Raw genomic sequence first — 27,362 nt, 5'->3', positions numbered from 1 at the left:
CCAGGCACCCCTGTCTTATACATTTTAGAACTGGAATATTGTACCTCTTAATTCCCTTCACTTATTTGATCTATCTCCCCACCCCCATCCATATTATTTTAAATGTGATAGGAAGTCATAGAGCATAGTGAGTAGCAAAATGACTTGATCTGATTTATGATTTTGACAGTAGCCAGTGGAAAAAGGACTGCAGGGGGACAGAGTGAAAGAAAAGAGACTTGTGGGGAGACCAATGTAGTGGTTCAAGTAGGGGGTAATAGTGGCTTGGACTGGGCTGATAGTGGTGGGGGCAGTGAGAAGTGGTAGGCAGGTTCAGTATTCATCCTGGAGATTTAGTCAAAAGGATTTGCTGATAGATTTAGAAGGATGGGAAACTGGTGGGAGAGTGGAATGGGGATGAGAATGGAGGAAAGAGAAGAACAAAAAAATTCCTAGGTTTTTTTTTTTTTTAATATTTTATTTATTTATTTGAGAAAGAGGGAGAAGGAGCAAGGGGAGGAGCAGAGGGAAAAGCAGCAGCAGATTCCCTGCTGAGCATAGAGCCTGCCACAGGCCTCAATCCAGGATGCTGAGATCATGATCTGAGCAAAGTCAGATGCTTAACCAACTTACCAGGCCCCCGAACCCCTAGGTGTTTTTTTTTTTTTTTTTTTTTAAGATTTCATTTATTTATTTGACAGAGAGAGATCACAAGTAGGTAGAGAGGCAGGCAGGCGCTGGGGGTGGGGGCAGGCTCCCCGCTGAGCAGGGAACCTGACTCGGGCCTGGATCCCAGGACCCTGAGATCATGACCTGAGTGGAAGGCAGAGGCATAACCACTGAACCACCCTGGCACCCCTCAACTCCTAGTCTTTTTTGAGGGTTGAATGGCATAGTAGATAGTGATGCTTACTGATGTGTGTAAGATCACGGAAGGTGAGCCATGGTCCTGGATGGCATTACCAAGGGAGAGCATATAGGAAAAGAAAAGAGCTAAGGACCCAGCCCTGGTCTCTCCCAACAATTTAAGGTCTGGCTAGGGAGAAATCAGCAACTGAAATAAGAAGTGGTGGTTTGTCAATGGGGCAGGAAGAAAACCAGGATAGTGTGGTTTCTTTTAAGCCAAGAGAAGAAGTTTTTATTATTTATTTATTTTTAAAGATTTTATTTATTTATCAGAGAGAGAGAGGGGGAGAGAGCGAGCACAGGCAGACAGAATGGCAGGCAGAGGCAGAGGGAGAAGCAGGCTCCCTGCCGAGCAAGGAGCCCGATGTGGGACTTGATCCCAGGACGCTGGGATCATGTCCTGAGCTGAAGGCAGCTGCTTAACCAACTGAGCCACCCAGGCATCCCCAAGAGAAGAAGTTTTTAAAAAGAAGTGATGATTTTCCTTGTTACGAAGTTTCAAAAAGGAAACTGGTTCTATTTGCTTTTTCATTTGGAGCAGAGTCAGTACAGAAAAGTCATCATTAGCTTTGGAAATAAAGTCTTGTTATGTTACAAAAACAGTGCCAAAAGAATGATGGGGATGGTTGCTTGTTTGGACTAGGTTTAGGAGAAATTATAAGGTAGGAATTATAAGTAGAATTTAGATAGCGACAACTCTTAGAAAAAAATCTTTCCATGAAGAGAAGCAGAGAAATGGGATAGTGTAAGCGGTTGGGTAGTTTTTGTTGTTGTTGTTGTTGTTAATTAAAACAGAAATCAGAACACGTCCATGTGCAGATGCAAATGATCCTGTAAAAAAGGAAAAAATTGATGAGGTAGGAGCAAGAAAAGATAAATGGTGAAGTAAAGTTCTGGAGGAGAGAAAAGAAAGGATCTGGAATACAAATGGAAGGTTTAATAGCAGCAAGGCCACTTCATGAAGAGGAAAATGAGGAACTGAGAGGCCACAGTATTGGATGGAAAATGTGGATAACATTTTTAAAAAAGTGGCTGAGATGTGACAAAAATAGTGGAAGAAAGGAAGACAATGAAACAGGAACAAACGAAGGAGTTCCTAGTGACCAGTAGATGATGACATCTTGGTGTAGAATCGGCTGGCAGTACCTTTAAAAGAGCCTGGGTTTTTGAAGAAGAAAGAAAAATGATTTGGAGGCAGCATGAAGAGCAGGTTTGAAGAGAAGAGTGAAGTAAAATAACCTCCTCCACTTGGAAAGTTGCAAGAGAGGTAGTTTTGCCAGGTGATAAACCAGTTTTCAGTTCAAACAGGAAGTTGATGGGAACATTTAGAGAAGAGGTGAATAAAGGGGAAATGGCTGTTAACAGATGTTGAAATCTTAAGTGTAGAGTGAAATGGTTAGAATGGTTAGTGAAAAGTAGACACTGAATCAGATTAATGAAAGTGGAGGGTAGCATGGAGATGCTAATCAGGCTAATCGTATATGACCTGGAGGCTACTGGATGTGATTGAGTGAAAAGGATTATAAAGCGTGGAGGAATTATCTTTTTTGTAATCTCTAGGGTGGGAGGGAAGGTGGGCAAACTGTTAAAGATGAGTAATACAGAGCTACACAAACTGTTCTCTCTTGCAGGTCTCATGGTTTGGAGGCCACTGGATTAGAATTGCTAATTTTTCATTTAGGATTTTTGCATTTACAGATAAAGAGTCTATAGATTTCCTCCTACTCTTAAAAAAAAAAAAGATTTTATTTGTTTATTTATATTTATCAGAGAAAGAGAGAGAGTGGGAGAGTACAAGCAGGCAGAGTGGCAGGCAGAGGCAGAGAGAGAAGCAGGCTCCCTGCCCAGCAAGGAGCCAGATGGGGGACTCGATTCCAGGACTCCGCATCATGACCTGAGCGGAAGGTGACTGAGCCACCGGGGCGTCCAGATTTCCTCCTACTCTTTTTTTTTTTTTTTTTTTTAAGATTTTATTTATGTCTTTGACAGACAGAGATCACAAGTAGGCAGAGAGGCAGGCGGGGGTCGGGGTGCGGGGAATAGGGTCCTTGCTGAGCAGAGAGCCTGATGCGCAGCTGGACCGCAGGACCCCAGGTTCATGACCTGAGCTCAAGGCAGAGGCTTCAACCCACTGAGCCACCCACGAGCCCCATCCTCCTACTCTTAATAATTGTTAGGTTTTGATAACTGGATTGTAATCATCTTTCAAAACAAGCTGGGACTTTATCCAAGCATTTTCACCTTGAAACTTGTGGTCTAGTGTATTTTGATACAGGGGCTTATCTCTTGACTACATTTATTTTCTATGTAACTGTCATTTTATGTAATTCGTATTCTCTATATTTTGAGCTGATTTGGTTAGTCTTATTTTTATTGGTTCAAAGAGTTTTCCTATTTGTACTTCTCGTGGCTTTTTGTGTGTGTGTGTGTGCCAATTGTTGGATGAACATTTTCCTCACTCTCAAAAAACTGTACAGGAAAGGGCACACCGGAGTATTGATGATGAAGTGGCTAAAATCGGGAAAAAAATAACTTTTTAAAAAAGTGAACTTTAAACTGATTCTCTGCAATAAAATTTGCTGCTGAGGACATACTAACCTCCCTACTCTTGAGGCTTCATTTGTGGAAATCGCTGCAAAGGTTTCAGAGCTTACAATAGGGCGTACTGGGTGAAGAGGTGGGAACGTAACCAAATTGTTACAGCACAAGCGCGCTTGGCAGTTTCCGCAAGCTATTTTCAAGTGGTAACTTCAAGTGATACACCAAAGGAATAAAATACTTAACCCAGGGCTCGTTGGAAAAAGTACTAGGCTGAACAAAAGCTGAAAAGATCTGTTTAAAATTAGCTAAAATATAACCCTTCTTAAGTCTCTGACATACCTAGTTAGGTGAGACAGGACCGTTCAGCGGATGGTGATAATTTTCCCCAGCTTCCTTAACAACACAAACTGGACACCCTGCTTCAACTCCCGGCCGGATACATCCCCCCCAAATCCAGTAAGAGTGCCACACTTTTTTGCGGCGTGCCCACAAACGACCTTCCAAAGTGAGGTTTCCCGCCATTTCACTTCAAGGAATGGAAGGTTTACCTCCCCCCGCCGCCCAGCTTCTCTACAGTCCTGGGAGGCCCGAGCCTACGCGGCTATCCCCGCAAGGCGAGCTGTGAAATGCCAAGTGCTGTAGGCTGCATTAACGATCCCGGCGACTGAGCCCAAAAGGTGACAGCCCAGGATGCTCGGTAAGTACTCAACGTACGACGAAAACCCAGAGAGCGAAAACACCCAAAGCAGCAGAGAAAGCCAAGCCGGCCAAGGGCGGGCCCAGTGCCCGCGCAGGAGCCCGGTGCGCGGCAGTTGCTGGGAGGAGCGAGGGTTGGGGGTGGAGGGCGGGCTTGGTCCAACTCGACTCCTGATTGGTCCGGTCCAGAGAGCCAAGTGACGACAGCCGGGGAGAACGTCTGATTTGTGTGGTGGGCGCGGGCAGGCGGGGAAGCGCATTGCGCAGGCGCAGCTGCTCGGCTCCTCTCGTCCTAGAGCTCCGGCCCAGCTCTCGCGGACAAGTCCCGACATCGCGCGCCCCCCCCTCCGGGACCGCCCCCTCCCCCCTCTCGGCGTCGTCGAAGATAAACAATAGTTGGCCGGCGGGCGCGGAGTGTGTCTCCCGCCGCCGGATTCGGCGGGCTGCGTGGGACCGGCGGGATCCCAGCCAGCCGGCCATGGCGGGGCTGTACTCGCTGGGAGTGAGCGTCTTCTCCGACCAGGGCGGGAGGAAGTACATGGAGGACGTTACTCAAATCGTGGTGGAGCCCGAGCCGACGGCTGAAGAAAAACCCTGGTCGCGGCGGTCACTCTCTCAGGCGTCGCCTCCGCAGCCGTCACCGCCAGCTCTTGCTGGCAGCGAAGTCTTGGGGAAAGGCCCAGTGGTGGCAACCCGAGAGGCTCGCGACCCTCCCCCGGACGCCGCGGCCTCTCCAGCTCCCGGTCGCTGCTGCCGCCGCCGTTCCTCAGTGGCATTTTTCGCCGTGTGCGACGGGCACGGCGGGCGGGAGGCGGCACAGTTTGCCCGGGAGCATTTGTGGGGTTTCATCAAGAAGCAGAAGGGATTTACGTCGTCCGAGCCGGCGAAGGTTTGCGCTGCCATCCGCAAAGGCTTCCTCGCTTGTCACCTCGCCATGTGGAAGAAACTGGGTAAGTTCGCTGCTTGTTTGCCGCCCGCCTCTTTTTCGGGCAGTTGAGGGCTCTTCTCAAGAGCGCCAGCACCTCGTGGCCCCCGGCTCCGAGCGCGCTACAAAGTGCACATTGGTGGGAGTGAAGTCTCTCCTCGGTCGGGTCGCGCTTTCCAGGGTGGAGGGCCGGCCAAAGTGGCCCCGGGAGAGATCGGATCGCTCTATTCCGCGGCCGCCCGGCGCCTTATTTCCACCCTCCCAGAAGCCAGGAAAGCGGTCATCTCCCGGCTTCACTTTTTTGGTAGCGAGGCTGCGAATAGTGTTTGAAACCTGGCGCCAGATTTTGGCCAAAAGACGTGAAATATTCAGAACACTTGGTACCTGAGCCCCCACGCAAAGGAAGCCGGAGACGGCAGCAATGAGACTGCTGCCTTAGAATCTGTCATAATTTTTGCTCTTGAAGGACTTGTCCCTGTCGGGTTGCCTCCTACCGGTGGTGTCAGTTCACCAAATTGACCCTAGGTGGCTGGCCGTTGAAGTATACTGTAGACTAATTAAGAAGGTCAAATGTAATCATCCAGCGACTTAAATAAAGTCTTGGGAGGAATTCGGTTGTGTTGATCATAAAATGGGTTTAGGATCTTTATGGTTGTACTGCTTATGAAAAACAAAAGCGAAGAATGCGTTGTTAGGTCTGAAACTGGCCCCACGTTACGGTGTGTGTTAAATTCTACTAGGGCTTTTTAAAGGTATACTTTTTTTTTTTTTTTTTAAGTTGCCTTCGCGAATTGCTGTCAGATAGTTCTCACCAGTTACCAGTTAAAAGTTGTAACTGCCCGTCAAAGTTACAAGAGATAGGAAATTACTGATCAGCTAAAAGGAAATAGCTTACTTTCTAAAAATTCGGTGGAATTGTAGTTTCATCTAAACTTTAAATTAGTTTTCTAAAGTATCCAGTGTTTCTGTACCCGACATGTGTTATCATACAGACTTAGAGCTGCTTTTGCATTGCGCTGTATGAATGGCGGGGGTCTTTTTTAGAGAAAAGATCGTAACTTCTGTCATTTAAAAAAATCCTCTTTAATGGTAGCATGATGTTGCTTTATTTATAGCAGAGGGATAGAGAAGAGTGTAAAGATTGGTCAAACAGAACATTTTTTACAAAGGTGTTGTCATAGAGTTGTAGACTAGCTTCTTTTGAAGTCTGTTTTCTGTTTGTCTGGCTTTCTGCCAAAAATTGTTTGATTGACTCATAGAACAACCAGTCTTCCTGTCAGAGGCGTTTCCCATCCAATCCCAGAGGCCCCTATTATTTGTTTTGTTTTTGTGTAGGCAGAGCAGAACTGCAGTGTATTCCAGAAATATGTCATTTCATGGCTTGCAGGCCAACCAGGAGTGGACACCGAGATAACTATATAGAGGAAGATTAGACACAAAGAACTATAAAGAGTACTATGTTTATTTTGCAGTACACTTGGAGCAGCATGAATTTGTCATATATTTGAGCTAAAAGAATAAAGCATAAACCCTGTTACTTGGGCTTTTTTTTTTTTTTTTAATAAGGCATGGACCATGCCTTCAAATGCGAATGTGTATGTTTTTTTGACATACACGTGCTTTTTGAGTCAAACTTTTGACTCCTATGAGGCGTGGTTTAGAGCTTTGAATACCAAATACTCAAGTTTGCTTTGTTCCACAGCCAAGCCTTGTACTCCATCCTTGAAACTTGAATTTAAAAAAAGAAAATGCTGAGTATATGAAAGTCTTGACACAGGAGATGCAGGTTTTTAAGAAAAATTGTGCTTCAGTCCCAAATTCATGGGTGGCTCCTCAATTTCTAATAAAATAAACAAACTGCAGGTTGTAATCTGCAGGCCAAGCTCTTTCCACTCCAACTTTAGACTCCGTATTCAATTTTATCTGTTACTCATATTTCCAACACAGTAGTCTACTTACCTTTTCCCCATGGCACACTGAAATACTCCATTTTCTTGAATTCTCCCCCAAAAAAGAAAACTGAAAAATAAACTCCTCAAATCTCTAAGTCAGTTTGTTTTCTTCTGTGAAGACTTGTTTCTTTTGGAATTAAGCATTCTTTGTTTATACTTTTGTAGTGCTCATTAGGTTATAGCAGTGCTTTCCAAACTTTTTGTTCTTAAAATGCTTTTTATTCTTAAATGATTGAGGATCCCAAAGATCTTTTGTTTATGTGGGATATATGTCATATTTACTCTGTGAGAAATTAAAACAGATAATTTATATTTATTAATCTATTAAAAATAAACTAAATATATGTTAATATATTTAAGTGAATATACTATTCATAATTCATTATCTCTTTAAATATTCATTATTAATATATGATTTAAATGAAAAGTCACTTTTTAAAAATTAATACTGAAATAAATATTCTCATAACTGCTTCTGCATTCTATCTGTTGTGCTGTGTTGTGTGGTTGAAGTACATAAACAAGGCAGTCTCACGTGTATAGTAGGAAAAGGGAGGAATAGTTTAGTAGTGTTTTCAGATAATTCTGGATATTCTATACCAAAGTGATTGTTTCTTAAGGTTAATACAAATGGAATCTGAAACCTTATCAAAGGACTTTTTGTAGTTTTACATTGAAATCCTGTTGGTCTGTCTTGCACTTTTTAAAAAGACTTATTTATTTATTTATTTATCTGAGAGTGAGAGAGAGAGCAAAAGCTGGGGCAGGGGGCAAAGCGAGAAGCAGACTCCCCACTTAAGCCCCATGAGGGGCTGGATCCCAGCACCCTGGAATCATGACCTGAGTTGACCGCAGGTGCTTACTGACTGAACCACCCAGGTGCCCTTGTCTTGTACTTTTTTTTTTTTAAAAGATTTTATTTATTTATTTGACAGAAATCACAAGCAGATGGAGAGGCAGGCAGAGAGAGAGAGAGAGGGAAGCAGGCTCCCTGCTGAGCAGAGAGCCTGATGTGGGGCTCGATCCCAGGACCCTGGGACCATGACCCGAGCCAAAGGCAGCGGCTTAACCCACTGAGCCACCCAGGCGCCCCTGTACTTTGAATAAATCTTTTACCTGTGTGTAATTTATGACATGGTACATTAGTCGCTTGGAAAATAGTATTTCACTGAATTATGCAGATCTAAATACTGATGTACTTTTTTAATGTAATATGAAAAAACCACATTTGTAAATATTTCTGATCTCATCAGAAAAGTTTTAAGATTTGGAAGCTATCAAGTTCACTCTAGTAGATACACATTTTCCAAATGTAAGTTTTTAAAGCAGCAATTAGAAATTTATCACTGGTAACAAATACTCTCAGTTGTTTTTTCTTCCTTTTCTTTCTTTCTTTCTTTCTTTTTTTTTAAGATTTTATTTATTTATTTGACAGACACAGCAAGAGAAAGAATACAAGCAGGAACAGTGGGAGAGGGAGAAGCAGGCTCCCCGCTGAGCAGGGAGCCTGATGTGGGTCTCAATCCCAGAACCCTGGGATCCTGACCTGAGCCCAAGGCAGACACTTAAAGACTGAGCCACCCCAGGTGTCCTTCTTTTGTTTTCTCTCCCTTCCTTCCTTTCTTTCTTTCTTTTATTTTTTTTTCCGAGATTTTTGTTTGTTTGTTTTTTGTGTTTAAGATTTTATTTATTTGATAGAGAGCACAAGCAGGGGGAACAGCAGGCAGAGGCAGAGGGAGAGGGAGAAGCAGGCTCTCCGCCGAGCAAGCTGCCCAACACAGGGCTCAGTCCCAGGATCCTGGGATCATAACCCGAGCCGAAGGCAGACACTTAAGGACTGAGCCACCCAGGCACCCCTGTCAGTTGTTTTTCTTGAAAGGGAGAGGCTCACTTTGTTTAGTTTGAAAAAAATGTATGTCAGATGCCCAAGTCTTACTAACATAGTTTATCAGTTTATCAGTCTTCCAAGTAAAAATGAAAACCATGAAAAATGGGGTTAGTTCATTCCATAATTCACAGTCAGAAGTATTCATGGGTGGAGCTTTAATAAAATTTTTTTCTGTTTTATTGTTTTAAATTTTATTGTGATATCAAGGACATTCTTAAGTAAAACTGGTTTGCCTTTTTTTTTTTTTTAACTGCAAGTGGGTGGCTATGGAGAATACAGTGACTGCTAGTTCATTTTGGTGTCACTGCCTCGATTCCTAATAAAACCAGCAGTTTTACCACTGTTTTTGAATCATCAGTGCAAATGTCAACACAGTGGAAAGGGCAAATAAACTCAGAATTATTATGAAAATATTTTGGCTTTGTGAAATTCCTGTAAAGATCACACAGACCACTGTGAGATAACCAGTATGTTTTATCTGCCTCTCAGATAAATCTTAAGGTCTTTGGTAGGGGGATGTCTTATATACTTTATTATTAATCTGTAAGAGCTGATTCATTGCTCAAAGTAGCTGTTTAGTTGAATTTCTGTGGGTGAAATGATTAAATTGGCTTTGTTACTTTTATTTTTTTAATTTAAAAAATTTTCCCCTTTTAAAAGTTGTAAAATACACATAAGATTTACCATTTTAGCCAATTTTATGTGTACAGTTCAGTGGTATTAAGTACACTCACGGTATTGTGCACCCATCACCATTGTCCATTTTCAGAATTTGTTCATCATCCCACAGAAACTCTAATCATTAAATGGTAGATCCCCATTACCCTCTTCTCCACCCCCTGATAACTTGTTTTACTTTGTGTCACTATGAATTTGCCTATTCTAGGTACCTCATGTAAGTGGAATCATATAGTATTTTTCCTTTTGTCTTATTTTACTTAGCATACTGTCGTTAAGGTTCATCCAAATTATAGTATGTATCAGAATTTTTTCCTTTTTAATGGTGAATAATATTCTGTCCTATGTGTATACACATTTTGCTTATCCATTCATCTGTTGATGAACATTTGGGTTGTTTCCTTTTGGCTGGTGTGAATAATGCTATTTTGAATAAAGGTATGTAAATGTTTGGTTCTGTTTTCAGTTCTTTTGGGTAGAAACCCTAGAAGTGGAATTAAAGTCCCTTTTTAAAAAAATTTATTTTCTTATTTCTTGATCTCAAGTTACAGTATGTGCCTAATTTATGTATATTCACATGTATGGATTTACTGTTCTTATGTTTGCCTTCTAAGAAATAATGTTTTAAAGTTTGTGCTTTTTTTAGGTTTGTTCATTTGAAATAATGTTTGTTTCGCCTCTTTTGATAGTTCAAAGAAAGTAGTAAACAAATTGCAGTTTTAGTTCCTATGTGTCTGGAACTATGATTTACTTAGGTTATCAAGAGAGCCCCTGGAAAGATAATAGTACATTGTTGAAATAAATGTGATCTCTGATGTGATTGTGGGAAATTTACCACAGTACTTGTAGAGGAAGATGAAATACGGAATTTTTTTTTGAAGGACTGTTACTTCCTTCCCCTTCCTTCCCCTTTTTGATTTTCAGTATTATTAGACATGTATAAATATTTCAGAAATTGCTAGAGAGAGAGGGTGTGTGTGTGTGTGTGTGTGTGGCATGCATGCATTACTTTTGCTGGTGTAAAATTATTCCAAAATAATAAAATGTAGGTGATGAATATGTCTAAAAAGATTTTTTAAATTTCTTTTTCTTTTTTTTAATAATGTTTTTAAATTTTAGGGACGCCTAGGTGGCTCAGTGAGGTAAAGCCTCTGCCTTCTGCTTAGGTCATGATCCCAGGGTTCTGGGATCGAGCCCCACATTGGGCTCTCTGCTCAGCAGGGAGCCTGCTTCCTCCTCTCTCTGACTGCCTCTCTGCCTACTTGTAATCTGTCTGTCAAATAAATAAATAAAAATTTTAAAAAAATAATGTTTTAAATTTTAATTCTATTATAGCTAAAATAAAGTGGAAGTTTCGCTACCTTACTGTGACTGAGGTTCAGAAAGAGTATGACCAAGGGAGGTGTGCCTGGGTGGCTCAGTTGTTAAATGTCTGCCTTTGGCTTAGGTCAGAATCCCAGGGTCCTAGGATGGAGCCCTGCTTTGGGCTCCCTGTGAAGCAAGAAGCCTGCTTCTTCCTCTGCCACTCCCCTGCTTGTGTTCCCTCTCTCTCTGTCAAATAAATAAAGAAAATCTTAAAAAAAAAAAAAAAAAGAATATGACCAAAGGAATTATGAAGGAGCTCATCTTAACCTAAATTGTTGGTTGTAGATTTGGCAGGTAGTTTTTGTTACCTCAAATTTAGAGAGACTGAAACAAAAAGAAAATGGGAGGGATAGAGGGAAAGACAAGGGAGAGTGAGATAGAGCTAAATTTGAAGAAGAGATCTCTTAAATCCAAGAATTTAAACCCATTTGGTATTTCTCAGTTTTTATTTTCAAGGACCTTCACCTTCTCACACATCACATGTTTAGAAGAGTTTGCCATATTTTTCAAGTACTAATTTTTTTCTATTTTTGTTAAATTATTTTTTACTTTTGATCAGTATTAGATGACCTGTTACCTCTGTTCATATATCAATAATTCATTCCTTTTTACTACTGAGTAGTAGTCCATTGTATAGCTATACCACAATTTGTTTATACATTCACCTGTTGATGGACATCTGGTTGTCTGCAGTTTTGGCTATTACAGATAAAGCTGACGTAAAGTTTTTTTTTTTTGCAGTAGAAGGCCACTAATAAATGTAGAAGGAATGATAGACTTCTAGAAAATCATATTTTTTTAAAAAAGATTTAATTTATTATTTGACAGAGACACAGTGAGAGAGGGAACATAAGCAGGGGGAGTGGGAGAGGGAGAAGCAGGCTTCCTGCTGAGTAGGGAGCCTGATGTAGGGCTTGGTTCCAGGACCCTGGGATCATGACCTGAACCTAAGGCAGACGCTTAATGACTGAGCCACCCAGGCGCCCCAGAAAATCATATTTAGTAATAATGATTTCAGTCAACAAACATCAGTGAATGCTAAAAGTAGTGGGTAAAAATTAGAGGAACAGAATTATATGTTAGTTTCTTATTGGGTAGCTTAGAGCAACAGAAATTTATTCTCTCATGGTTTGGGAGGCCAGAAGTCTGACATCAAGGGACATCAAGGTGGTAGCCTCTGTTTTGGAGGCTCTGAGGAAGAATCTGTTACATGCTGTCTCCTAGGTTCTGGTGGCTGCCCTCAATTTTGGCACTTCTTGGCTTGTAGATATATTACCTAGTCTCCACCGTCTTTATATCACCTCCTTTATGTCTTTTCCCTTCTCTTTTAAGGACACCTGTTTTAGGATTTAGGGCCCACTCTAATCCAGGATGATCTCTTCTTAGGATCTTTAACCTAATTACATCTGTGAAGACCCTTTTCCCAAGTAAGGTCACATTCACAGGTTCTGGGTGGGCCTAACTTTCATGGGGGTGGGGGGAGCCATTCAACCCACTACAAGGAGTTTTATATTATCTCAGATTATTTTCCCACAAATACTTATTAATTACAAGGGGGAAAAGGTTATAGTGGAGAAACCTCGTAGATATCATCTTAATCAAGTGACCAAAGGTAGCGTCATTTTTAATGGATAAATTGAAACTGTGTACCGCTTGCAATAAAAAGACGTATTTAACACTTCTGTGATATTCCTGCCAAAATGCATAATCTGAATACAAACATGAGGAAACATGAAACAAATCCAAATGGAGAGACAGTCTTGAAATGATTGGTCTAGTACTCTTAAAAAGCATCAAGGAAACAGAGGAATTGTTCCAGATTGAAAGACTAAAAGAGACATGATGAGTAAATTTAATGAAGTGGTTCTGAGTATTATCCTTTCATTATAAAGCATATTATTAGGATAATTGATAAAAATTTGATTAAGATCCTTGAATAGATGTAGATTTCTGATTTTGTTGGTTGATTGTGGACATGTAGAATGCCCTTGTTTGTAGGAATTAGATAATGCAATTGTATTTGGGAGTGTAGTCTATCTTGTTGGCCATTTAGTCTCTATCAGTTCAAGAAAAAGAAATTCTTTGGGGGCGCCTGGGTGGCTCAGTGGGTTAAGCCTCTGCCTTCAGCTCAGGTCATGATCTCAGGGTCCTGGGATCGAGCCCTGCATCGGGCTCTCTGTGCAGCAGGGAGGCTGCTTCCCCTATCTCTCTCTTTCCCTCTGCCCACTTGTGATCCCTCTCTGTCAAATAAATAAATAAAATCTTTAAAAAAAGAAAAAGAAAAAAGAAATTCTTTGAATTATTCATGCAAAAAAGAAAAGGCAAACCTTAAGTAACAGGTCTCAGAAAGTTGAGACATCTGAATATCTCCAGGAATTCAGATAACAGTTTCATCAGGGCCCTACTGCTACATGCATACCAGATAGCCAGGGTTATGTTTATTTGTTTCACTAAAGAGGATAAATCAGAAAGAGCAGCTGCATTTAGGGTCACCTTTTGAATATAATCCATTTCCATTGTCATTTTCCATGAGCAATCAGACTTTCTACCCCCTGCTTTTTTGTTTTAATGGTGACAGCTAATCTTTGTGGTTCTCTGAAAGATGAAGTAATGCTTTTAGTTTACTATTTTGGAGGAGAGTATCATTAGTGGGATGCTCCAAAATCTTACACTTGGCCTTTTCTACTATAATAGACTTACTCACCTATCAAATAAGAGCTATGTGGGGAAACTGTTCATTGCTGCAGTTATTTGGGGACTAAACTACCTGTGGGATAGGTTTGGGGTTCCACAGAGTTTGAGGTAGACTGGATTCATAGTCTTATTTAGTACTTGACCTCCGTGAGTCTTAGCTCCTGACCAGTGGACTGTGGTTTTGTTCTGCAGCTCCAGATTTATCTTAGAGCCATCCTTCAGTAGTTACTCAGTGATGTATTTCTCTTTACTCTGCATAAGCTACACGTGAAAATGGCCACATACCATTTTGAAGAAGATTAACAGTACTCCTTTAACTAAATGTGGAAGATTTTTTTGGTTTTTGTTTTGTTTCTTGTTTTATTTTGGTCCTTTGAGTCAAGTAAGGCCTTGTGAGTGACCATTCTGGAGATCCATTTTTTCTTCTGCCTTGTTGTCAGATAGGTAAGGTAACCCTACCAGCTTTGCTTTGGATTGTTAACTGCTCCTGTCTGATCTGTCACCTCAGGATTCTCCCATCCCCACACAGATCAGAGAACCAATTTTAGTTTCAGCCTCTTTTATTAGTATTCCTTGCCTAGAGAGGAGTCAATAAAAAATGTTTAAAAGATTTTGATGTTTACATGATTACTTCCATAAGCATTTAAGTTGAAGAAGGTCATCTGAATCTTTCTTGGGAATGGATATGGATTCATATGCATGTAATAGAGTAATTATTTCCTCTCTTTCACTGTGTTTGTTTTCTGGAGCTGCTGTAACAAAATTCCAAAAATTGGTTGTCTTTAAACAAAAGAAATTTATTGTTTCAGTTTTGGAGGCCAAAAGTTCAAAATCTAGGTTGTTGGCAGGGCCATGTTCTCTCTGTACTCAACTCTGAAAGCTTTAAGGGAGACTCCTATCTTGTCTCTTCTAGCTTCTGATGTATACTGGCAATCCCTGGCATTCCCTGACTTGTAGATGTGTCATTACTCTAGTACTCTAGTACTTCTAGTACTAGTACTTTGCATCTTCTCCCTATGTGTCTTTACAAAATCTTCCTTCTGTGTGTTTGTCTTTGTGTTAAAGTTTTCCCTTTTTATAAGAGCACTAGTCATATTGGGCCAGGGCCCACCCAAATGACCTTATTTTACTTGATTACCTCTGCAAAGTCCTTGTTTCCAAATAAGGTTACATTCTGAGGTACTGGGTATTAGGATTTCAAATATCTTTTTTAGAGGGACACAATTGAATCCATAATCCATCATCCCAAATCACATCAGTCAGTCATAACAAATTTGTTGTTTTTCAGAGTCACATGGCCTTTTAGGACAGGCCTGAGTCTAGGTTTGAATTAGATGACCCAGAAAAGTTTTATAACCACAGTTCTAAGCTAGTATGCTGACTACAAACTGTCTGCTTATTTGCCTACTATTTCTTTATTGATAAGGTTAGCCTTATCTTACCACTGTATAACATGGGCTCTGTTTGTTACCATCTGGACTGTTCCATAACTAATTGACATTTTTCTGAGGGATAGTGCCCTACAAGCTATTTGTGATACAAGTTGTATATTACAGTTCTTTGAAAGTAACACTAACTTGGTCTGCATTAAGGAAGGAAAAGAACATGGGAATTTATTGGAAGGACATTCAGTAGGTCACAGAATTAATTGGAAGACTAAACCACGTCGCAGAGCGGACAGAACCAGGGTACCTCTGGGGCTTTAGGTGATAGGAACTAGTGGACACTCATTGGAAGGTTTTAGTCTGTGGGATGGATCAGCTCCACAATTTTCTAGGATTATGCCTTTCTAAGATGCAGATATCTGAAAGAGTCTGACCTAGTTTAGGTCATTTGCCCTCTAGGCTAGAACAAGCAAGTTTTTCAGTTGCATTAGAGAAAGACTGCATGCAGTGGAGGCTGTGTACTCCAGAACAGAATTGGGATGCTAGTACTAGGAGGAGGGATCGGGGGCTGGACAGGTGCACACTATATTTAGTACTATTAATAAGGGCTCAAGTGAACGCCACATAGCTTTATACTTCATTTGGATTATTCCCTCAGGGAAAAAAAATAATCAAAGCTGAATCATTTGTTTAAAGGATGTAGATCTTTTGATGGTTGTGGGTACTTGTTTTCAAATTGCTTTCCTGAAAGCTTTTACATCTCCATACCACTTTGGCATTAGAATTCTGTAACAGCTCTTAGCATAGTGATTTAGGAGTATGTTACACTGCCTGGGTTTGAATCCCAGATTTTCCAGTTACTATCTATATGACCTTGGGTGAAGCTTCTTTGATCTGGAGCATCCTCATCTCTAAAATAGAGATGATGATAGTACTTCCCTCCTGAGAGTTACATAACTTGGTACGTATTATTTGGTACATGGTACATAAGTACCTCAAGTTTTAAATTTATCACAAAATACATACACATTCTGTACTTATTTATAGTAGTTTTATTTTATTTAGAAGTTTCATACTTTTTTTTTTTGAAAGATTTTATTTGACAGAGTGTGCACAAGTAGGCAAAGGGAGTGGGAAAAGCACACCCCCACCCCCACTGAGGAGCGAGCCTGATGCAGGACTTGATCCCAGGACCCCAACACCAGGATCATGACATGAGCCAAGGGGAGACGCTTAACCGACTGAGCTGTCCAGTCGCTCCTAGAAGTTTTGTACTTTTGTTAGAAAATTTATTTTTCTTTGTTTTAAATGGCTCATACATATTTTCTTACTAAAAATACTTTCTGTAAGTTAGAATTCATGTACTGTCTAATATCCTCCTCGGTTTTTTGTTGTTGTTTTTTAAGATTATTTGACAGAGCGAGCACAAGCAGGGGGAATAGGAGAGGGGAAGCAGACTCACCACTGAGCAGGGAATCTGACAGGATTCCCTTGATCCCAGGATCCCAAGATCATGACCTGAGTGGAACGCAGAGGTTTAATTGACTGAGCCACTCAGGCACCCAATATGCTCCCGGTTTTAAGAGATTTATTTATAAGTCATTTTTTAAAAATTAAAAAACTAAAATGTAAAGTGGAAAATAAAAATTAAGATGTCTATTCCTTAATATATAAATTTATTGCAGTTTTAATCAGATCTTCAACAAGATTTGTTTTTTTAAAGATTTATTTGAGAGAGGGAACACAAGTGGGAGAGGCAGAGGGAGAGAGAATCTCAAGCAGATTGCACAGTGAGCACAGAGTCAGATGTAGGACTTGATCTCACTCAATGACCCTGAGATCACAACCCGACCTGAAACCAAGAGTCAGGCACTTAAACGACTGCACTGCCCAGGTGCCCCAGGGTTGGTTGGTTGGCTGGTTTGTTTTTTAATTTCCAAGTTGCTTCTAAAGTTTATTTGGAAAAATTATTGAGTATTGAGAAAGAAGAATAATTGGGGGATACTTAAACTCCAAATTATTGAAAAGAACCATAAATAGAATAGTAGGATGAATCTAGAAATAGATCTGAGGCAAAATGTAGCATATGATGAAAGGTGACTTTTCAAATGAAGAAAGCATGGATTTTTTTTTTTTTCAGTATTTTAAGATAATTGCAGAATATCTCTTTGTACATGTTAGAGCTTTTGACCAAAAAATGTGATTTAAATATTAATATTGTATCTTCCAATATCTCCCCTCCCCTTTTTAAGCTCTTTTTCTTCTTTTCCATCTTGTAGGTGCTTTTTGCAAACAGTTGGTTAATTTTAGGTAAATTTTGTTTTTTGAATGTGCCTAAAACCCTTTCTTTCTGGGAGTTCACCTCCTTAATTTATTGTGATAATAGATATTTATCTTTTTGGGTTCTTAGCTGCAGAAAAAAAATTCTGTTTTAGCTTGCTTGAAAAGAAAAGATTTTAGCAAGATCTGTAATTAACCCACAAGATAACTGAAAGGGCTGAAGAAACATTCAGCATACTAACTTTAAACAAATTGTGAAATATAGCATACATATAGAAAAGGCCATAGAACATAAATGTACACTTCAATGAAGAGTTGTAAAATGAACACCATCTGGTTAAGAAAGAGAGCATTGCCTGTACTATGGAAGCTCCCATATGTCTTTTCTCATCTCATATTTTTAATCTCTCGGGGTAACCATCATCCTGACTTTTGTGGTGATAGTTCTGTAGGGGTTTACTTGTTTTTTTTTTTTTTTTCCTTTTAAAAGGTTTTATTGATTGATAGCCTGTGGGGTGGGGCAGAGGGAGAGGGAGACAGAATGTTAAGAGAGAATCTTAAGCAACCCGGAGGTGGGACTGGATCTCAGGGCGCTGAGATCATGACCTGAGCCCATATGAGCCATGCAGCTCTGAACATTCTTATATTATGTGTGTACATGTACGTTAATTCATGATCTATGTCTAGGGATAGTGAGTAATTGAAGTGTACACATATCTTCATTTTTGATAATGCCTAGATGTTTTCTGAAGTGGTTATGTCAGTTTATACTCCCAAGAGTAGTTGATAGAACATGTTCCACATTCTTAATCACAGTTTCTATTGTCAGACTTTAATTTATGCAGTCTGATAATTATATAGTGGTATCTCATTGTGGTTTTTAATTTGTATTTCCCTGTTGATTAAAGAAGCCGAACACCTTTGCGTGTTTGTTTTTTTTTCTCTTTGGATTTCCTGTTTTGCAAAAGGCCTTTTCAAGCATTTTGTCCATTTTTCTGTTGCATAGTTTGTCTTGTTGATTTCTTTTTTAGGAGCATTTTTATATTCTGGATACCATCTTTGTGGTGTGTTATTATAAATTACATTCTGTGACTGTCTTTTCACTCTAGTAATAGTATCTTCTGATGAACAGAAATTCTTCTTTTTTTTTTTTTTTCTTAAGATTTTATTTATTTATTTGACAGATCACAAGCAGGTAGAGAGGCAGGCAGAGAGAAAGATGGGGAAGCAGGCTCCCTGCTGAGCTTGATCCCAGGACGTGAGATCATGACCCCAGCTGAAGGCAGAAGCTTAACCCACTGAGCCACCCAGGTGCCCCTGATGAACAGAAATTCTTGACTTTTTTTTTTTTTAATTTTATTTATTTATTTGACAGAGAGAGAGAGAGAGATCACAAATAGGCAGAGACGCAGGCAGAGAGAGAGAGGAGGAAGCAGGCTCCCTGCTGAGTGGAGAGCCCGATGCAGGGCTCGATCCCAGGACCCTGAGACCATGACCTGAGCTGAAGGCAGAGGCTTTAACCCACTGAGCCACCCAGGTGCCCCTGATGAACAGAAATTCTTGAATTTAATGGTAGTGTAGCTTCTTAATCATTTTCTTTATATGATTAGTCCATCCTTTGTCTTTAGGAAGTCCCTTCCTATTCTGAGGTCATGAGTATACCTTCCTGTATTTTCTAAGCTATTTTAGCTTTGCTTTTCATATTGTCATTTAATGTATCTGGAATTTTTTTGTTTGTTTTGTTTTTTGCTTGACATCAGAAACCCAAAGTGTTTAGTTTATTATTTTGTTTTATTTTATGTAATCTTGTTGCAATTCCATGTACCAAAAGTCAATCTTTTTTTTTTTTTTAAGATTTTATTTATCTATTTGACAGACGGAGATCACAAATAGGCAGAGAAGCAGGCAGGGAGAGAGAGGAGGAAGCAGGCTCCCTGCTGAGCAGAGAGCCCAATGCGGGGCTTGATCCCAGGACCTTGGGATCATGACCTGAGCTGAAGGTAGAGGCTTTAACCCACTGAGCCGCCCAGGCGCCCCCTTTTTTTTTTCATTTTGAGATTTTATTTATTTGAATGGGAGAGAAGGGGCAGAAGGAGAGGGAGAAGGTGACTCCCTGCTTAGTAGTGAGCCTGACCCTGAGGCTCAATCCCATAACTGCTTGAGCCACCCAGGCACCCCCGAAAGTCAGTCTTTTCTTTACTAATCATATATCAAGTGTTTTAAAATGCATGGGTCTGTTTCTGTGCTCACTGTTCTGTTCTTTTGGTCCACTAGTTTACGACTTTTCCATAAAGGTCTTGTTAGAGATTTGTTAGCACTATTCCCAGATACAGTATACCTTTTGCTGCTATTGTGAATGGTATCTTTTTTAAAAGTTACATTTTGTCATTTTTTGTGGTGGGCTTATGGAAATAGCATTGTTTGTTTTTAAAAATAACAATGTCTATATTCAGTAACCTTACTGAACCTTATCAAAGCCAATAATCTATAAATGCTTTTGATTGTTCCGCAGATGTTTTCTTGGGGGCCATTTTCTCTTTGCATATTCTTGACGCCTCTTAGGCTATTTGCTTTTCTTAAATAATGATCGTAACAATAAAAATTAACATTTATTGAGCACTTACTATGTGTCTGGTTCTGTTGAAGGTCGTTTTACATGCGTAAATTTATGAATTTCTAGCTTCATTAATATTGGTAGCCATTCTTTTTCCCTCAGCAATTGTGAGGGTCATTATTTCATTATTGCAAGCAGCCCTCTGCTGTGGTGACAGGGCATTATGTAGGGTGGATTCCCTCTGCAGGATGAGATGAGATGCGCTGTAGGATTCAAGAAATGTCTTTTCAGCTATGTAATGTTGTAAAGAAGTCTAGGGGTGCCTGGGTGGCTCAGTGGGTTGGCCTCTGCCTTTGGCTCAGGTCATGATCTCAGGGTCCTGGATCGAGCCCCAAATCGGGATCTCTACTCAGCAGGGAGTCAGCTCAGCTTCCCCCCTCTCTTTTTGCCTGCCACTCTGCCTACTTGTCATCTCTGTCAAATGAATGAATAAAATCTTTTTTTTTCTTTTTTTTTAAAAGAAAAGAAAAGAACTCTAATTAGTCTGACTATGCTAGAGTTGCCTTGTGGCTTTGAAAGTTGTGTGGTGCCCCATCCGGTTTTGTTTGTTTTTTTTTAAGATTTTTATTTATTTATTTGCCAGAGAGAGAGATCACAAGTAGGTAGAGAGACAGGCAGAGAGAGAGAGGAGGAAGCAGGCTCCCTGCTGAGCAGAGAGCCCGATGCGGGACTCGATCCCAGGACCCTGAGATCAAGACCTGAGCCGAAGGCAGCGGCCTAACCCACTGAGCCACCCAGGCGCCCCCCCTCATCCAGTTTTTAAGGCCCTTTTTCTTATGTCTCATCTTGGTTGAGACCCTCTTGTCTCTATCAACAGATGCATCACTTCCCTTAAGAGAGGTTATTCTAGGGACACCTGGATGGCTCAGTTGGTTAAGCCGCTGCCTTTGGCTCAGGTCATGATTTCAGGGTCCTGGGATCAAGTCCAGCATCAGTCTCCTTGCTTGGCAGGGAGCCTGCTTCTCTCTCTGCCTCTGCTTGCCACTCTGCCTGCTGGTGTTCGCGCTTGCTCTCTCTCTCTGACAAATAAATAAATAAAATCTTAAAAGAGAGAGAGAGAGGTTATTTTTATTTATTTATTTATTTATTTATTTATTTTTTTAAGATTTTATTTATTTATTTGACAGAGAGATCACAGTAGGAGAGAGGAAGGGAAGAGATCACAGAGAGAGAGGAAGGGAAGCAGGCCCCCCGCCGAGCAGAGAGCCCGATGTGGGACTCGATCCCAGGACCCTGAGATCATGACCTGGGCCGAAGGCAGCGGCTTAACCCACTGAGCCACCCAGGCGCCCGAGAGAGAGAGGTTATTATAGGAACTGGTCACTTAGGAACTAAAATATTTTACTTTTTACTGTGCAGAGAGTTTAGGCATTGACCTAGCTCCTACAGTTTTAAATAAATCTGCCAAGCTTCTACTGTCCATTCCTATCTCAGCTTTTGCCACTGTCTCTGAATTAGAGCTTTTCAGGGACTGTTACGAGGGAAAACTGATGTATTGCCTTTACAATTGTGCTTTTCACTTATATTGGACTACAAGTTTTGTATTCTGATTTTTCCCTTAGTATAATTCCATTTCTTTAAGATTCCAGGGTTTCCTCAGATTTGTGTATGACTTTCCTCTGTGTTTCATGACTGCTGTGGACTTTTTCTAATGTTTATATTCTGTTCTTTCAGTGGGATTTTGGTGAGGAGCCTGTGTCAGTTGTTTGGATTCAGTTGGCTATCTTAAGCTGTAAATTGTAGTTTAATATTACAGAATATTTTAGAATTATTAAATGATGAATGTGATTAGTCAATATAAGATTTTGGAATTAAATATATCAGATCTCTGCCACTTAATATTTGAGTTATCTTAAACAACTTTAACTATTCAAACTATTGATTCCTCATCTGTAAAAGGAAAATAATGGGACTAATTTTACCAATCTTATAGGTTTAATGCAAGTATTATTTGAGATAATACATGTAAAGCTCTTAGCATGGAACCATAGATTTTGAATGTCTAAAATAGCTATTTCAAAAACAAATCAAGTACCTTTTCCTAAAAATCTTAAAAGAGAGATTAATACATAGATGCTAAGCTACAGAAAGAAAACAACAAACAACTCTGAACACATACCTGCCACTAAATGTAGTTGGGACTAAGAGATGTGGAACTAGTAAATCTGTCCTGTAATATTTTTCTCCTAGGATTGGTTTGATGGTTGTAATAAAATTATATTATTTATAAAATTAATTCATTACTATATTGATGAAGAAATGAACACAAGTTCTTTTTTAATAGCTTTCAAAATGTTTTTAAAATTTATCCTGTGCTAACTCAAGTTTTAACATGCTAATTCAGCACGCATTGCTATTTTTATTCTGATATCATATTAATGTTTATGTCTGGAAGAGTAAAATATTTTATTTTTATTACAGCAGAATGGCCAAAGACTATGACAGGTCTTCCCAGCACGTCAGGGACAACTGCCAGTGTGGTCATCATACGGGGCATGAAGATGTATGTAGCTCACGTGGGTGACTCAGGGGTGGTTCTTGGAATTCAGGATGACCCGAAGGATGATTTTGTCAGAGCTGTGGAGGTGACACAGGACCATAAGCCAGAACTTCCCAAGGAAAGAGAACGAATCGAAGGACTTGGTGGGAGGTAATCATTTTGCTGTTTGTCTATTTGGTTCTATTTTGTTCTTTTCTGCTTTACTACTAGATTGACCTATTACTCCCTTTTAGTGAAGTTACTTTTTCAGTATTACAGATTTTTAGTTTTCCTGATAAAGTACTGATCTGTATTCATATTTATGTCATTATTTTGAGCTGACTGTTTTATTTCTGATAATGGCTCCAGGGGGAAATAATATTTGAATGGGAGTCAAATAATACATACAAAGATTTATTGATCACCTTTTACATCAATACTGAAGCATGACTTTCAGGATCTGGACAGAGCAGTCTTTAGGATTGCAGAATAGAACAATTTGAATCTGACTTTGCCCCAGATTTTTTTTTTAAAGATTTTATTTATTTATTTGACAGAGATCACAAGTAGGCAGAGAGGCAGGTAGAGAGAGAGGGGGGAAGTAGGCTCTCTGCTGAACAGAGAGCCTGATGTGGGACTCCATCCAAGGACCCTGAGGTCATGACCTGAGCCAAAGGCAGAGGCTTAACCCACTGAGCCATCAGATACCCCTAATGCTTATAGATTTTTAAAAACCATGGTGTTATGAAAATTTTCAAACACAGGTGAGGGTAGAAAGAGTAGTAGAATGAACTCCCACATCTATGGGGAATTTTTTATAATATGGGTTAATGCTTATTGGTCACAAAATAAACAGGATATAAAATTATATTTGTAGTGTGATTTCAACTATCCAGAAAAATAGGAGTAGTACAGAAATACACCGAATTTTAAAATCTTCTGTATGGGGGCACCTGGGTGGCTCAGTGGGTTAAAACCTCTGCCTTCAGCTTGGGTCCTGATTCCAGGGTCCTGGGATTGAGCCCTGCATCAGGCTCCCTGCTTGCAGGAAGCCTGCCTTCCCCCTCTCTCTGCCTGCCTCTCTGCCTGCTTGTGATCTCTGTCTGTCAAATAAATAAATAAAATCTTTAAAAAATAAAATAAAATAAAATCTTCTGTATGATGATATGTACATACACATTTTTTTTTAATGGTAGCATTCATTTGTTTAAAATTTAGGTAACATAAAATGATTATACTTTAGAAGGTCTCTCCACTGCTACTGTCCCACAGGCCACCCAGTTCCCCTCCCCCTCAAGAACCCAGTATTATTGTGTATCCTTTGATAGAGATTCATACATAATCAGATATGAAGCTGTACCATATATGGATGTACCATCATTTATTTAACTGTTCTCCTGTTGAAGTGTATTTCTATTTTTTTTGTTATTACAAACACTACTGTAAAATGAAAAATCCTGTACGTGTGTCTTTTTGTACATATATATTTGTGGGATCATTTCCTAGAAGGAATTGCTGGGCCAAAGAGGAGTATGTTTTGAATATTGATAACCATTAGTCTCCATGGAGGTTGTACCAGTTTATATTAACGTCAGCATTGTATGTGGATGCCCTTGACAATCAATATACTTCTAGAACTTTTTGATCATATTGATGTTTAGGTTAAAAAGGAGGGGACACTTGGTGATATTTTAATTTTAATTTGTCTTACAAGAAAAGTTAAATATCTTTTTGTTTAGCAGCTATGTATATTTCCTTTTCTTTGTATTTCTGTTTATACTCTTGTTCATTTTAGGGGGAAAATTTTTAGCCTTTTTTGTATTAATGTGTAAGAGCTGCTTATACAATTAGAGAAATTAGTCTAATGTATGTGATGTGCTTCAGTTGTTGTTTTCACAATCTGACTTTCACTTATGGCCCTGAAATTTCTTTTCACATGGAAGTTCGTTTTAATGTTGTTTAGTCTCTTTTGTTATGACTTTTGTTTTTTTATGCTGTACATACAGTTCTCTCATTCTGAGGTTATTAAAAAGTCTTCTATATTCTAGTACAGTAGTTACAAATATTTTTACTAATACAGTAGTTTTGAATATATTACGAATATTTATGAATCTATTACAGTAGTTACAAATATTTCCTACTTACAGGCAGAATGCTTTTTATTCTTAAAAATTGAGGACCTCAAGAAGCTTTTTGTTTATATGGGTTATATATAATGATTTTTAGAAACTAAATGTAGAGACCTTTCCAAATATTTGTTCATTGAAAAATAACTTTTTTTAAAGATTTATTTATCTGAGGGAGAAAGTGAGAGTGTGCATGTATGAGTAGGGGAGACGCAGAGGGAAAGGGAGACAAACAGACTCCCTGCTGAGTGGAAAGCCTGGTGGTGGGCTGGATCCCAGGACCTTAAGATTATGACCCGAGCTGAAATCAAGAGTCAGATGCTCAACTGACTAGACACCCAAACACTCTGAAAAATAAAAATATCAAACTCACTGTGTTGGGCACCTGGGTGGCTCAGTCAGTTAAGTATCTGTCTTTGACTCAGGTCATGATCTTAGGGTCCTGAGGTCGAGTTCCGACTGCTTCTCTCTCTCCCTCTCTCTCTCTCTCTCGGTCTCTCATGAATAAATAAAAATCTTCAAAAAAAAAAAAAGAGTAAACCCATTGTGTTAACATAAAGAACATTTTTTTAATGAAAAAATAGCTGTTTCCCAAAACAGATATTTAGGGAGAGACTTGGAATTGTTTTACACAAAGTCTGCTTAATGTCTGGCTTAATAGGTGACATCTAGATTCTCATAGCTGCTTCTGCCTTCAATCTTTTATGTTTTTTGGTTGCAGTATCAGAAGTAAAACTGGTCTTTCATAGGTATATAATTGCAAAAGGGGGATTATTTTAATAGCTTTTCTATTTATGGAGATAGTCTTCTTTGATATTATTCTAAAACTCATAAAGAAGTAGTTTCTTAAGAGTTAATAATAGTGTGGTATCTGAAATTATTATTTTTTTTAAAGATTATTTATTTATGTATTTATTTGTCAGACAGAGATCACAAGTAGGCAGAGAGGCAGGCGGGGGGCAGGGAGAAGCAGGCTCCCTGCTGAGCAGAGAGCCTGATGCGGTGCTCAATCCCAGGACCCTGGGATCATGACCCGAGCCTAAGGAGAGGCTTTATCCACTGAGCCACCAGGTGCCCCTGAAATTATTTTTTTTTAAAGATTTTAGTTATTTATGTAAGAGAGAGAATGAGAGAGAGAGAGCGAGAGAGCACGAGAGGGGAGAAGGTCAGAGGGAGACACAGAGTCCCTACTAAGCAGGGAGCTGGATGCGGTACTTGATCCTGGGACTCCAGGATCATGACCTGAGCCGAAGGCAGTTGCTTAACCAACTGAGCCGCTCAGGTGCCCTGGTAACTGAAATTACATCAGTGACCTTTTTATATGCTTACGTTCCAGATCCATAGGTTTATCAGTTAAGAGCCATTTTGGTTAAATGACTTTTTTTTATTAACAGACTTTATTTTTTGGAGCAGTTTTAGTTCACTGCAAAAGTAAATGGAAAGTACAGAGTGTTCCTATATATTCCCTGCCTCCTATTAAATGCACAGCTCCCACTATCAATATCCTCTAGCAGAGTGATACATTTATTACAATTGATGACCCTACATTGACGTACCATTATCACCTAAAGCCTGTAGTTTACATTAGGGATGTTTTAGGGTTTTGACAGGTATCTACCATTATAGTTTCACTCTCCTAAAAATTCTGTGTGCTCTGCCTGTTGATCCCTTCCTCTTCCCTTACTCATGGGAACCGCCTGTCTCTGTATATCTCCGTAGTTTTGCTTTTTCCAGAAGATCATATAGTTGGAAACATGTAGTATATAGTCCCTATGTGTGGTTTTGTAACATAGGCATTGGTCATTTGTGAAATACTTCTGAGTTAACACAGATCCAAATATTGACATATTTTATTATATAATATCCTATCAAATCTTATAGCCTCTCAGAAACCCCACTGTATACACATGGTCTTATGAAAATAGTTTTGACCTAGTAGACTCCCTGAAAAGGTCTGGGAGACTCCCAGGAGCCTCTGAGCCATATTTTGAGAACTACTTTTCTAGTAATTTTGAGAACCACTTTTCTAGTACTTCTTTGGTTGTTATCGTATACATTTTAACCTTTAGACTCTCTGGAATTTTAAAATCTGAGCTGTGTGTAGGGCTACAAGTTAATATTTTTTTCTCAATGGCCATTAGTAGCTACTAGAACAATTATGTATCTTTTTCTTACTGATTAGAAGGGTAACCAGGCATAAAACCCCTCTTTAATGGGAAAATGACCTTGAGTTTACCCTCTTCTAGCACCATTTCTCTGGTTAAGATGGAATGTCAGTTCCATTATAAGGTAACATTGCTTATGGTAGAATGATCCTTGAATTGGAACTGTATTTGGATAGAGAAGATTTTGAGTGGACTATACAGACCTTATTACCTGCACTGTGTACAAGCAGTTTGACTTATGCAGGGACCGGTAAGTCAAAGGCTATTATAGGACACTGATTCCTGGGGCATATGAAGTTTATGTGGGTCATATGAAGCTTGTTCTGGGTGCTAGAAAATGGCTCTATATTTCTCTTAAGGATGATTGCTGAAGACAGCATAACTGAAGCTGCCGTGCTGGCATACTGTTTCCTGTTCTATATCCTACAAAGTTATCTATTTGATCCTATAGTGTGAAGATCAGTCTGTATCTGAGACCATTGCTCATAGTCATGCAAAGTGAGCTTTACAATTATAAACTGGATTCCTGTATATGTTTGAGTCTTTTTCTGGGCTATTTTTATACTGTATGTTCTTGTACGAGTAGCATACTTTTTAAAAAGAAATTGTGGCTCATTATAATTTTTAACATTGGTAGTACTGATCCCTTTTCATTAATCTTTTTTTTTTTTTTTTTAATTTTATTTATT

General features: G+C 39.6%; 1 protein-coding gene across 2 annotated transcripts in view; it reads left to right on the top strand.

The window, feature by feature from the left end:
- Positions 1-4,426: 4,426 nt before the first annotated feature.
- PPM1D (protein phosphatase, Mg2+/Mn2+ dependent 1D) overlaps positions 4,427-27,362 on the top strand; it is a 42,378-nt gene continuing 19,442 nt past the window's right edge. The window contains exons 1-2 of one of the 2 annotated variants that reach the window (XM_059148410.1): positions 4,427-5,072; positions 22,328-22,553. In XM_059148410.1, coding sequence (XP_059004393.1) covers positions 4,601-5,072; positions 22,328-22,553 — 698 coding nt within the window. In that variant the 5' untranslated portion in view covers positions 4,427-4,600. Of the gene's footprint in view, positions 5,073-22,324; positions 22,554-27,362 lie in introns of both variants that reach the window. The other variant, XM_059148409.1, reaches the window with a different exon arrangement.

Source organism: Mustela lutreola, chromosome 15 (assembly GCF_030435805.1).
Source record: "Mustela lutreola isolate mMusLut2 chromosome 15, mMusLut2.pri, whole genome shotgun sequence".
Taxonomy (NCBI): domain Eukaryota; kingdom Metazoa; phylum Chordata; class Mammalia; order Carnivora; family Mustelidae; genus Mustela; species Mustela lutreola.
This window is presented reverse-complemented; position numbering and strand designations above follow the sequence as displayed.